We start from the raw sequence: 13162 nt of genomic DNA, 5'->3' as shown, positions 1-13162 counted from the left end.
CCCAATAATCCATTTTCAAAGAACTAAAGCAGCTTCATGGTTATTTAAGAAACTATGACTAAAAAGAGGAAGGAAAAAAATGACCATGGCAGGTTGTACATCTTTTTTTTTTTAAATAAATGCCAATTGTACATTTATTCAAAAAAAGACTGTTGTGCTTTACCTTGATTTAGAAGCTTATACCCTCAAAACCCACCTATAGATATTGAAGATAGTTGTCACATATTTAGAATGTGTTGGGTTCTTTAAAAATACTTCACTTCTTTGTTTCCAAAATACAAGAAAAGGAAGGTTTTGAAAATAAATTATTTATTGTCAATGAAGAATATATACAAATTCGTTTCCTTTGAAATTTGTTCAAGTGTCAGGAACATGGGATTCAAAATTTGTGATTTTTATTTAAAATTTAACTACATGGTTAGAAGATAACTGTATATTCTATAAAGTAGATACACTTTAGTAATAAAATAATGGACTTTCTAGCAAGAAGCTGAAATATAATCAAAATACTTTATTAAGAATTATTGCCTGGAGAACATTTTTAAATGTTAACCTTTGGCTTTTACATGGTTGTTGACAAGGCTGAAGAGTTATGGCACCCTTTGGAAGAAATGAATGAAATTTTTTTTTAATAGCAATTTTAAAAGTTATATTGTACAAGTCAGAGTAAACAGTACACCTCTACAAGGTGGAGCAGTGGATATTGTAACGTTTTTTGAAAATTCATTTCTTCATTCCGCTGTCCAAAATGTTTCATCATCTTAGCCTCATGGAATTAATCCAAGGATATTGAGAAAATGAGAAGGGTCAGGCATTCATAAGACTGTTAATATGGAAAAAGTACATACTTTTTGAGAAAAAGTGTAATGTGATCTTAGGTCTTATTCAGTACATTTTAACCTGATCTGAAAAATATTAGAGGGAAAATTCTCACAGTGCTACATAAATATGCCTAGTGAAAATTTATATGAGAAAAAATATCAGGATTGTATGTTGTATATTAATACATATATTATTGATCAGAGATAATAATTTTTGTGTTTATATAAAGTTCAAAAAGCTGAGTTTATAGCATGTGAAAAATGAATAAGGTATTTATGCCAGAGTTCAGTATTCCACTTAATAGGTTCTTTCTCAGTTTCTCTTGGATACAATAAATTTTTTCTTTTCAGATAATAATCCATTATTATTCTTTCTGAGCAAAAGATATTCCTTTTAGTAGAAAGTTGTCTTCTTCCAAGCCTTGAGTTAACTAAATTGCACCTGAACAGGAATTAGAAAATGAACTATTTCTCATGAAATGTGGTAGTATCTAATTCTTGGCAGTAGAGACACTTTCCAACTAATAATGCCTGCTTCAGAATGTGATTTTTGAGGAATTAATTTGGAATAAAACTCATTATTCAAAAGATTGAGAGGCAATTAAAAGAGAAATGTCACTTGTGTCTGATGAGAGCTTATGAGAGGCAAGTGACCTCAATAACAGATTTCAATGACAGAGTGAAGAGTAAAGGAGTTACAGCTTCCTATGGAGATGTTGCTATCCTTCCAGTTATTTATAGTCAGAAGAGTTCATTTAAAAGGACTACTGAGTTTAAAATATGTCTCATTTGCTACTAAAAACAAGGCCTCAGTACCAACCGAAAACAAGGCCTCAATGTATGAAGCCTACTGGATTTTTAAATACATTTCATCTTGATAAAATAATTTAGTATCTGTAATTAAAATGTAGGGCTTTGGGAAGGGAATTTAGCAATGAAATTTGATAATGGAAGTTCCTTTTAGTGAAGGTCTGAATGTGAAATCTTTTCTTCCAACCAGTATTCCATAGATTATTCTTGAGTAGGAGTAGAATTTATAAGTCAGGAAAACTTCTGTAATATTCTACTTCTGAAACATAGTTCTGGGATTCGTTTTTAAGTATCTGTTTTACATTTAGGAATAGAATAAGGAAAGCTTAGAAAACGAGTTATAATGAGAAAAATGACTTATTACCAGTTGATGAATATATGAAGTTGTTTAATATATGAAGTTTAGTAAGCAAGATAAAGGAAGGGCATAAAGCAAGTATTCCATCATTCTAATAAAAATTGCCATGCAGAGCTTTTGCCCTGTATTCTAAGTACAAATTTGAACTGAAGTAGAATGGGAAGCAGAAGTAAAAGGAGATAAAAATAGCAGTCACCAACCCTATAGGAAAAAATACATACATATATATATATATGATCTGAAATTCTGCCAAATATTATTTCAAAAAAATTATGTGGGGGGAAAAAAAGGTTAATAAAATTCTTGTGGTTTCAAGTTCAACTCCTGAAATTTATATCCCCTTTGATGTTGACTTATTAGACCTATTTCCACCACAGCTATCGCCCAGAAAAGTGAAGTAATTATCTGATCAGAGTTTTTCATCACTAAAGAATAGTATCATTTAGTCTACAAATAGATCATACCTCTAGCATTAGTAGAACTGGTCTGGAAGTGATTCTACCTTTATAACTTTGCCTGAATAAACAGAGCAATGTGATTTGATTTTTTTTTTTTTTTTTTTTTGCCTTTTTAGGTTATGTGAATTCATTTCCAACAATTTCTTTGGGTTCTGAAATTATATGTAATGACACTATTTTTGAAATGGAATGTAGAATTCCTTCTCCTTTTCAGTTTTATAGAATGTGATCACTTCACAGTTAAATATTACATATCCAGGAGGAAAACAATCTTGTTTGAAACCTTTCTAAAACTTTGTGGTGATTGAAGGAGGAACAGTAATGTGTAAATCATAAATTAAAGATAATCAGTTGTGTGGATTTGGTTTTGGAAAGTTTTACTTACATTTTTATGTTAAGAGAATGGAGGAGTATGAGATAATAATGGATACTCAAAAAATTATTTTTTAAGTATTGACTTGTCATTTGTTCGTATTGTCATAATTGATGATAATTATTTCTTTGTTTGGCTGTGGCTTCTCCAGTACAAAAATAGGTTAAGAAGACCTTGCTTCTGACTCTCTAGGGGTTTCATAAGTAGATATCTTCAGAGTAATGTGGAAAATACTTACGTTCTCTGAAGTAATTTTGAGGATATGTTTCAATTGATATATTCAACTCAAAACATTGTTACTGTCTAGACTTAGATAAAAATAAAAATATTAAGTTGTATTCCAGTTTGAAGAATCTAATTGGATAACATAAAAACTGTGTCCCTTTCCTCCTATACAGTTTTGTGTTACTCAAGAAATAAAATGTATGGTATTAACTAAATTGCTTTATATTTTCATTTATAACTGATTTTGCCTTCCAACAGGAGAAAATTCAGATCCAGTTAACGCAATCATTTGAAAAAGAGGAGAAGCCCTCAAAAGATGAAGCAGAAAAAGAAAAAGCCAGTGATAAGTTGCCCAGAAAAATGTTATCAAGAGGTTTGCGATTTATTTCTGTTTTCAAACAAAATTTTAATTTTAATATCAATAATTCCATCCTTTACCCCCAGAAAAATTAAAAATAGTATATCTGTAGTAAAAATGCTAACAGAACAGACTGAAGGGATGATAAAATATTTGTTCATCTGGGCAAAATGGCAACACAAATCTGAACATCAGTAAGATGCTTCAGCCAAAAAACTGCAACATACACCAGAATCACTGAGGCAGGTAACTGTCTTGACCTCTTATTGGTCTCATAATGGAATACTGGAATCACTATAATTTGAATACTTGATTCCGCTAAAAATAATACTACTCTTTAATTCTTTATGATACAACGATCTGATGCCAAAATATTCAGTATCCAGTAAGAATATTCTTGGAAACCCAGAATGTTTATCTTTCATAATCAGTTTCAAGGAACTCCACCATCATCTAGCATTGCAAGTCAATAAAAATGCTTCTTTGATTTATAAACCCAGTTACATTGGCCGGTATTATAAACAGCATAAGTATATTACATTTAGGGGGAAGAACTTAAATATGCAAAACTATGCATGTGTAGTCTGAAAAACTATTTTGAAAGCAAGCCTTTGGTGATAGACTTGATCAAATCTAATTAAATATTCTTTCAGAACTAGAATTCCTACCTAACTCCAAATTATTGCCTCTACGTATATTCATAACTGAACTAAGCTGTCTTAATTTGCACTAATTGTAGATGATTTAACTCATTCTAATTTTTCACTCAAGGAGGCATTTTTAATCACGAGAATTGTGTGTATATAAAAGGGTCTTTAAAGAATTTAGAGTAAATTAAACTGGCACATATGAGAAAAAATTTTAAGAACATGCATGTACATGCAGTTATATAAATCGATGTCATGTTTATTATATGGGAATAGAAAGCTTGTGGTCATCTGAGTTCATCATAAATTCCCTTTTCCTAATTTGTCAGTTTTTTTCCCATGTGGGGCATCTCATTTAAGATTATGCATCATGTGTGAAAGGGAAAGGGATTTGTTTTCAAACAGCTTTATACTGGGTTTTTGTGTTGTTGTTTTTTAGATTCCAGTCAAGAATACACTGATTCAACTGGCATAGATCTACATGAATTTTTAGTAAATACATTAAAAAACAATCCCAGGTAAAAATTAAATTTATAAGGTTTACATTGCTTAGAGTACCATAATTTTGCTATGTTTGTTTTCATTACTGAGTTAGAATATTAGAATAAGATTACAGTGTTTGAAGAACACCAGAAACATTTTAGTTTCTTAGGGCTAAGATGTTGTTGGTCTACTATATGAACATGTATAAATAGTTCTTTGCATTATTCATGTCCCATGATATAAAAATAACTCATCCTTTTTGTAGGAATTTTTGGAAATACAGAATCACCAAGATATTTTGGCTCTTAATTGAGGTAGAGAGGTAATCATGAATCATGGAAAAGAAAAAGAAAAAACTTCCCTTGTAATAATACTCTCAACCACATAAGAACTTGGTGTATTCATTTATAATGGTTTTTGAACTTAGCTAAATGCAGAATTTTTGTTCCTTCTCAGGTGTTAACCTTCAACCCATAGATTTTTAAGGTCCTTATGTGGGTCACTGTGAAACCCTTTGTATTGCCATGGTACTAATAAATAGACTCTAACTTTCTGGTAGGTCATTGACCCCTTTGTGGCATTCTCCCCACAAAAAGGCTTATCTACAAAATACACGTCCATGGGGTAGAAGACTCCAAGGTTGAGAATCCCTCTTCTAGATGTTAGCTTCCTGGAGTGATAGTTTTTTAACATACACTAAAATGAAAGTAAAACAGTTTCTTTGGGTATATGCACATGGAAGAAAACAGGAATAATTCTCTTTAGTCTCACTGAGGCTTATGTCATGCTTCAAGATAATCTTTATTTTCATTCAGGATTTATTGTAGTCAGTATCATCTGGGTTTTCTATTTTACATTTAACATAAATGCCAAAAAGAGAACCACCAAAATGAAAAGTGGTCTCCTTGTAAAAAGGGCTGAAGGAGTATATAGTATGGAGTGAGGAAGAAGATAAGACAAGTCTACATAACTTCTTCAGTTCAAGTTTATTCCTCAGTGGTCCCAATAGAACAATTAATTCATTAGTTCATTGAACGAGCATTTACTGAGCATCTGTCATGTTCCAAACGTTGTGCTAAAAAATAGTAGATATAAAGATAAAGAAGATATAATCTCTACCCTAAAGTATTCACCATTTCTGAGCTAGAAAAAAAGACATGATATATAATTGAAATAGAATTGAGGTGTGGGGAGCCTGGTTCTGCCGCTCCGACTGCTTGTGTACTCTCTCTCTCCCTGTCAAATAAATACAGAAAATTTTTTTAAAAAACAAAAGAGAATTGATGTTGTTCAAGAAGTTTTTGGAGTTTTATAAAAATCCAGGGAGGAGGCCTCAACCTCGTTTTGAAAGGATATGGGAAGACTTCACTGAAAATGTATGCCTGAGCTGAGCCTTGAATTCACAGTGCTTTAAGTAGAAGCTCTCCGTATAGAGAAGCATGAGAAAGGCATTCTAGATTAAGTAGAAGCTCTCCGTATAGAGAAGCATGAGAAAGGCATTCTAGATTAAGTAGAAGCTCTCCGTATAGAGAAGCATGAAAAAGGCATTCTAGAAAGGCATTCTAGGCAATGCGTCTACACATGCATTGACAAGATACAGTAGTGTGTGAGTAGTATACTTCCTTTCTCACACACTACTGTGCGGGATTGTACATTCTGGCTCCAGCAGGGAGGCATATAGCAGGTGATTCTAGAAAGTGATGGGGAAGGTGTTGGTAAGGTATGAAGACAGCCCGTTTCCATTTGTCCTTGACCTAAGATTGTACCAACATTATGGGGTGGTGAGTCCCAGTGAGTGTGGAGTGCTACTGGGAAGCCAAGGATGCTAAAAAAGATCTTTAAGACAGTAAGGAACAGTGAAAAATAGTCTTTTTTGAAATGTCAATAGTGTACCATTTAAGTACTGAGTTTGACATGCTAAATTGAAGAATAATTAATGGATTTTGTATAGGGTAATGCCATAATCAGATGTGCATTTTAGAAAGATTACTTTGGCAGTGAGGGACCAATACCACAAACAAGGAGTGTGGCTAGGAGACCATAGGGAAGAAAAGAGAAAGATACTTAGGAAGTACCATGGTAGTGGTGTGATATGGTAGAACAGAATAGCTACTAGGTTTCTGGCTAGGCTGACAGCCCCATTAACTGCGAAAGTGAGTAAGGAGCAGGCCTGAATGGAATAGGGCATGTTCTGTTATAAATAAGTATAGTTTGAGGTGCCTGATGAAAAATCAGGAGATGAGATCTGTCCAAAATTAAAAAGCTCTGGTTTTCAAGTAAATGGGCCTGACTCAAGTAATAGATTTGGGAGTCACTAGTAGAGATGGAGCTTGAGAAGGATGTGTTTGCCCTGAGAGATGGATTAAATGACAAGGATAAAATTCTGTGGAAAGACAGCATAAACAAGGTAGATGAGAAAGGAAGAGACTTAAGTCTTAAAAGCAGAACAATCATGAGAACATTTGTCTTAGCTGGGGCAGGGAGTGGCGGCCTGGGTGACTCATTCGTTAAGCATCTGACTCTTGATTTCTGTTCAGGTCATGATCTCAAGGTCACGAGGTTGAGCCCCTCGTCAGACTCCACCCTGGTTTTGAAGCCTGCTTGAGATTCTATCTCTTTCTCCCTCTCCTGCTGTCGTTCCCCGCTCCTCCCCCCCCACCCTCTTTTTCTGTCTCAAGAAAAATGAAGTTAGCCAGGGGGTCAGAAGCCAGGAGCTGTTTCATGAAAGATAAAATAACACAGGGACTTGAAAATAGAAGTACCAAAATCAGCCTACTAGGTTGAGAAATTAGGAAATTGCTGGCTATTTTAATAAATTGTTCCATTTGCGGTGGGATGGTGGAAACCAGAACTCAGCGGGTTGAGGAATAAGGGGGAAGGTAGAAAACGCGTAGCTAATTTCCATGAAACAAAATAGGATGCTAGAAAGGCAGAATTTTTCTTTGCACTGAACCTGTAGGAGAGACCTTGGTAGGGACAACAATTAGAAGTCTATTTTTATACATCCCAAAATATCTTTCTATTGTAAGTTCTCTGTTTTCTTCTACAAATGCAAAAATTTTAAAGTTATCTGCATATATATTTTTAAGTATACAATTTAATGGTTTTATTATACCCACAGATATATGTAGCCATCACTACAGTCAATTTTAGAATTTTTTCATCTTTCCAAAAACAAACCATGTATTCTTTAGCTCTCATCTTCCTATGCTCTGAGCTCTAATCTACTTTATATCTCTATAGATTTTCCTGTTTTGGATATCTCATAGGAATGAAATCATGTGTATGTGGTCTTTTGTGGACTGGCTTCGTTCACGTAGCATAATATTTTCAGGTTTCCTCCATGTTGTAGCATGTATCAGTACTTTATTTTTTTTCTGTGTATGCATTTATATTTGAATAAACGTAAGTGAATAATTCATGTAATGGCTAGTGTATAAGTTATTACTAATGTCAGTGTGGTTTAGAAAGTTGTAGCAAGGGCGCCTGGGTGGCTCAGTTGGTTGGGCGACTGCCTTCGGCTCAGGTCATGATCCTGGAGACCTGGGATCGAGTCCCACATCGGGCTCCCTGCTCGGCAGGGAGTCTGCTTCTCCCTCTGACCCTCCTCCCTCTCATGCTCTCTGTCTCAAATAAATAAATAAATAAAATCTTTAAAAAAAAAAAAAAAAAAAGACTTTTAGAAAGTTGTAGCAAATGTTAAATTTTTGTGAGAAATAAAATTTGCTTAATTAATGACTCAGTGTTCTCTCAATGAAACACACAATTATTATTGCCAGATGTACATGGTACAAAAGTAGTAGTAAGTATGACAGGTTTCCAGTAAAACTTTCAAGATTCAATATTGCTCAGAGAGTTCTGCTAGATTTTAAGCAGATTTATTTTTAGTAATATAAAAATTCAATGTTTCATTTCAAAATTTTTCTTCTGATCATAAAATTTTTATCTTATTCTTAGCCAAATAAATAAACTTAGCTCCAAATGTAAAATAATTTATCAGTAATTCTTATTGCAAAAAGTATTTGCAGAGGCTATGTTAACTAGTCATTGCTGAATTAGAACCTAAGAACCTAAAATTGACTTTGATAGAAATTATACTCAGTGACATGATCTTCTACCTATTTTTGTATTGATTTTATACCATTTTGTGTAAATTCCATGTGTAGTAAAGAAATATGGATAATACAGGCAACTGTGTTACATAACTAATGGAGGGGAGAAACTTTTGGATTAATCCTGAGAATGGGTATTTTAAAAGTAATTTGGTTTGCTCTGGGGAATGTCATATAATAGTTCTGTTTTAATTTCTAAAATTGCTTTTATTGGAAGTAATGTTTATTTTATTTATTTATTGTAAATGTTTGGCCAGGCTCATGTGGATATTGGGAAAGGGGGTGGTCAGATAGAGGCATTATTGTTTTCTGGGTTTTTTTTTATTTGCCACTGATATTACCAGCTGTGTACAGTTTCTCTAAAGTTATTTCTGGTATAATGGCTAGAACACTGATAACTAAAAGATTTTTTCCCCTTCATTTTAACCTTAGGTAATAGCTTATTGATTGGTTTGATTGAGATCCCTGTTCTTCTTATTTTTAAAATAATAGACAGCATACAGGGGCACCTGGGTGGCTCAGTCGTTAAGCGTCTGCCTTCTGCTCAGGTCATGATCCCAGGGTCCTGGGATCGAGCCCCGCATTGGGCTCCCTGCTCTGCGGGAAGCCTGTTTCTCCCTCTCCCTCTCCCCCTGCTTGTGATCCTGCTCTCACTGTGTCTCTCTCTGTCAAATAAATAAATAAAATCTTTAATAAAATAAAATAAAATAATAGCTTACATTGGTTCCCTTTAAAAGAGTGTACAATAATTTCAATAAGTATGCCCACTTTTAGGTTCATGTGCTAAAAACCTTATGCCTTGGGAAAAGTATTTTGTGCACCTGTTAGTTTGAGTCCTGTATGCAGTGCTTCTCTAAAGGGTTATCAGTTTTTTAACTTACAGTCATTACCAAAATATCTAACCTTGATTACATATTACAGGAAACATATACTAAGCTGTAGTGGATAAAAGGCAGGAAGTATAAATCTTAAGAATTTAGGAAGATTACCAGCCTTATTTTTCTAATAAGTTATACTTCTTAGTAACTAAGAGTTTAGTAAACTAAGCAGGGAGGCTTAGTTTAAATAGTATGTGGTCCAGATAATGATAAAAAATGCTCTGCAAGACATCCAAACGGCCAACAGACATTTGAAAAAGTGCTCAACATCACTCAGCATCAGGGAAATACAACTCAAAACCTCAGTGAGATACCACCGCACACCAGTCAAAATGGCTAAAATGAACAAGTCAGGAAACGGCAGTTGTTGGCGAGGATGTGGAGAAAGGGGAACCCTCCTACACTGTTGGTGGGAATGCAAGCTGGTGCAGCCACTCTGGAAAACAGTATGGAGGTTCCTCAAAAAGTTGAAAATAGAGCTACCCTATGACCCAGCAATTGCACTACTGGGTATTTACCCCAAAGATACAAATGTAGTGATTCGAAGGGGCACATGCACCCCAATGTTTGTAGAAGCAATGTCCACAATAGCCAAATTATGGAAAGAGCCTAGATGTCCATCAACAGATGAATGGATAAATAAGATGTGGTGTATACACGCACACACACACACACACACACAATGGAATATTATGCAGCCATCAAAAAATGAAATCTTGCCATTTGCAACGACATGGTTGGAACTAGAGGGTATTATGCTAAGCGAATTAAGTCAATCAGAGAGAGAAGTATCATATGATCTCACTAATATGAGGAATTTGAGAAACAAGACAGAGGATGATAGGGGAAGGGAGGGAAAAATGAAACAAGACGAAACCAGAGAGGGAGACAAACCATAAGAGACTCTTAATCTCAGGAAACAAACTGAGGGTTGCTGGAGTGGAGGGGGGTGGGAGAGATGGGGTGGTTGGGTGATGGACATTGGGGAGGGTATGTACTATGGTGGGCGCTATGAATTATGTAAGACTGATGAATCACAGACCTGTACCCCTGAAACAAATAATACGTTACATGTTAATAAAAAAAAATCCTCTGCAATCCATAGATCTACATGTGAAAGAACAAAAGAAGCCTGAATTTTTATTAGTAGCTAGTAAAATTGTTAGAATTTTTTCTTTCATGGAGACAACAGTAATTTCTTTTCAGTAGCAATATATTCACTGAAGAACATTTCACAGATCTTTTGCCCACTGTTCAAAAACAGAAAACCATTTTTTTTTTCTATCTTGTATGATACAAGTATTCTTAACCTGGCTTCCCCCCCCCCCCCCCCCCGCCCACCACTCCCATTTGCATGGTAAATGTTTTTCCATCCCTTCACTTTCAATCTGCATATGTCTCTAGGTCTGAAATTTGTAGATAGTATATAGATGGATCATCTTTTTTTAATCCATTCATTCACCCTATATCTTTTGATTGAAGCATTTAGTCCATTTAAAGTAATTATTGGTAAGTGTGTACTTATAGCCATTTTGTTACTTGTTTTCTGGTTGTTTTATAGTTCTCTGTTCTTTTCTTCTTCTCTTGGCTCTCTTCCCTTGTGGTCTGATGAGTTTCTTCAGTGTTATCCTTTCTCTTTTTATGTGTGCATCTATTTTAGGTTTTTGATTTGTGGTTACTGTTATGTTCGTATATAACATACGTATAGCAGTCTATATGAAGTTGATGGTTGCTTAAGTTTTAACTACGTTAAAAGCACAAAACTTTTACTTCCCTCCCCCATATTTTATATATATATGATACCACATTTTACATCCTTTTATTTTGTGTACCCCTTGCCTGATTTTTATAGATATAATTTATTTTACCACTTGTGTATTTTAACCTCCATATTGGCTTTATTAGTGATTAATCTACTACCTTTATTATAGGTTTGCACTTACCTGTGAAACAGAAGACCAACTTGAAAGTACTATTTCATGAATGCTTAATGAATTGCCTGCCTCAGATTCCTTTTTTTTTTTTTTTAACAATAAGTATATAAAATACATCAGGAAAGTTAGAATTATTTCATCTCAATATACATTGTACTCAAAAGGTTAAATGAAAAGAGGGTCTTATAGTTACATAAATTGGTCCTTTTGTCGGGAGGAGCCATCTGAAGTAAACCTTCCCAACCGCCCCAAAAAACTTCGGGGAAAAAATGTTAAAAGACTTTATGAGTGAAATAATTTGATTAATAGATTCCGTGCGGATACATTTGTTGAGCTCCTCTATATAGTCCAAATAAGTATACAATGACAATTGTGATAAATGCTTTTAAAGAAAAGTGTGAAAGAAACAGATTCTAAGAAAGAATATAGAAAGTTGTTCTAGGCAAAGGAAACAGCATGTTCAAGTAACCAGAGACAGGAAGAAGCTTGGCAAGTACAGAGATAAGCCAAAATGGTAAGAGTTTTGTGATTAAGGGGCAGAAGATGAGGCTGAAGAGGTAGATAAATGTAGGCCCCATTACAGATACTTATTTTTAACCTAAGAGCAGTGGGAAGCCTATGATAAATATTTAACCAAGGCAATAACATGTGGTCACATGTGTGTTTTTAGAAGATGGTTATGGATGTTCCAGGTAGAATAGATAAGGAGGGAACAAGGGAAGACACAGAGAAACAATAGACGACGGTTCTAGTAGTCAAGCCAGAGATCCTGCTTGCTTGGATCCAGGGTAGCAGCAGTGAGAAAAAGAAGAAAAATAGAAGGCAGATAAAATTTGCAGTAGTAATTAACTGCATAGGAGGATTAGAAAAAGGATTATAGCAGGCCACAGATGCTTCTAGTACAGTATGCTGGGTGAAAGAAAGTGCCACTTACTGAGATGAGGAATACTAAAGGTAAACCAGGCTTGGGGCAGAATTGAATGTTGCTAGAATTTGTGTTAAAGTGTAATCCGGTTTTCAGCTTTGGGTTTAAAGTCACCAGGTAGACATGTTTTTCTCTTGAGTTTTCAACTAATGTATAAATATATATATATATCAAATATTACTCGGTTTTTATGAGACTTCCTTGCAACTAGAGGGAGGGTCAAACTCAGGGCTGATGTATAGTATAGACTTTCAGGCAGCTTAAGCAGGAGCACCACATCCTCTGTCCTATTAGAGTTAGAGGATTCTACTCTGTATTGTTTATTTGAGAGGGAAACATTAAACTTCAGCCTAGTTTTCTTGATCTCTAAAAATTCAGGGACGGAACTGAATGATCTGTAAAGCTACTTCTAGTTTGAAGATTCTCAGAGTGTTTGTTTGTTTCACATGCACACGAAATTCCCAGTGAGCACAAAAACACTCATTTGAGCCATGTCCTTGGTATGTGAGCAAGGTGGTCCTTTTGGGAGTAGTGATACCGTTAATATTCATTACAGCATATGTGCGTTAAATAGGACCCTAGTGGTCTAAAGGAGCACATGCAGGTTCTCCCTAGAGTCCTTATTTATTTTTCATATTGGAAGCCTTGAGTTCATTTTTATTTTTATGGCAAAAATTTCCAAAGTCTTAAAAATGTATGATGCAAGTTTACAGAATGATTTGAAAAGGCTTCTCCTTCTGAGTTAGAATTAGTAATGTAATTCATACTTCTCTGCTATAA

At 34.6% G+C, this 13162-nt stretch overlaps 1 protein-coding gene across 9 annotated transcripts in view; it reads left to right on the top strand.

Annotated features, from left to right (window-relative positions):
• The window catches only part of R3HDM1 (R3H domain containing 1), a 195647-nt gene that overhangs the window by 82400 nt on the left and 100085 nt on the right, over positions 1 to 13162 (top strand). For 8 of the 9 annotated variants that reach the window (XM_035008136.1, XM_035008137.1, XM_035008143.1 and 5 more), the window contains 2 exons: positions 3304 to 3418; positions 4490 to 4568. In XM_035008136.1, the coding sequence (XP_034864027.1) occupies positions 3304 to 3418; positions 4490 to 4568 (194 nt within the window). Of the gene's footprint in view, positions 1 to 3303; positions 3419 to 4489; positions 4569 to 13162 lie in introns of those variants that run through there. The other variant, XM_035008144.1, reaches the window with a different exon arrangement.

The sequence above is a fragment of the Mirounga leonina genome, unplaced genomic scaffold, assembly GCF_011800145.1.
Source record: "Mirounga leonina isolate KUSES-001 unplaced genomic scaffold, KU_Mleo_1.0 Mir_151, whole genome shotgun sequence".
NCBI classification, from domain to species: Eukaryota; Metazoa; Chordata; class Mammalia; order Carnivora; family Phocidae; genus Mirounga; species Mirounga leonina.
The sequence above is the reverse complement of the archived record's forward strand: the minus strand, read 5'-3'. Positions and strand labels throughout refer to the sequence as shown.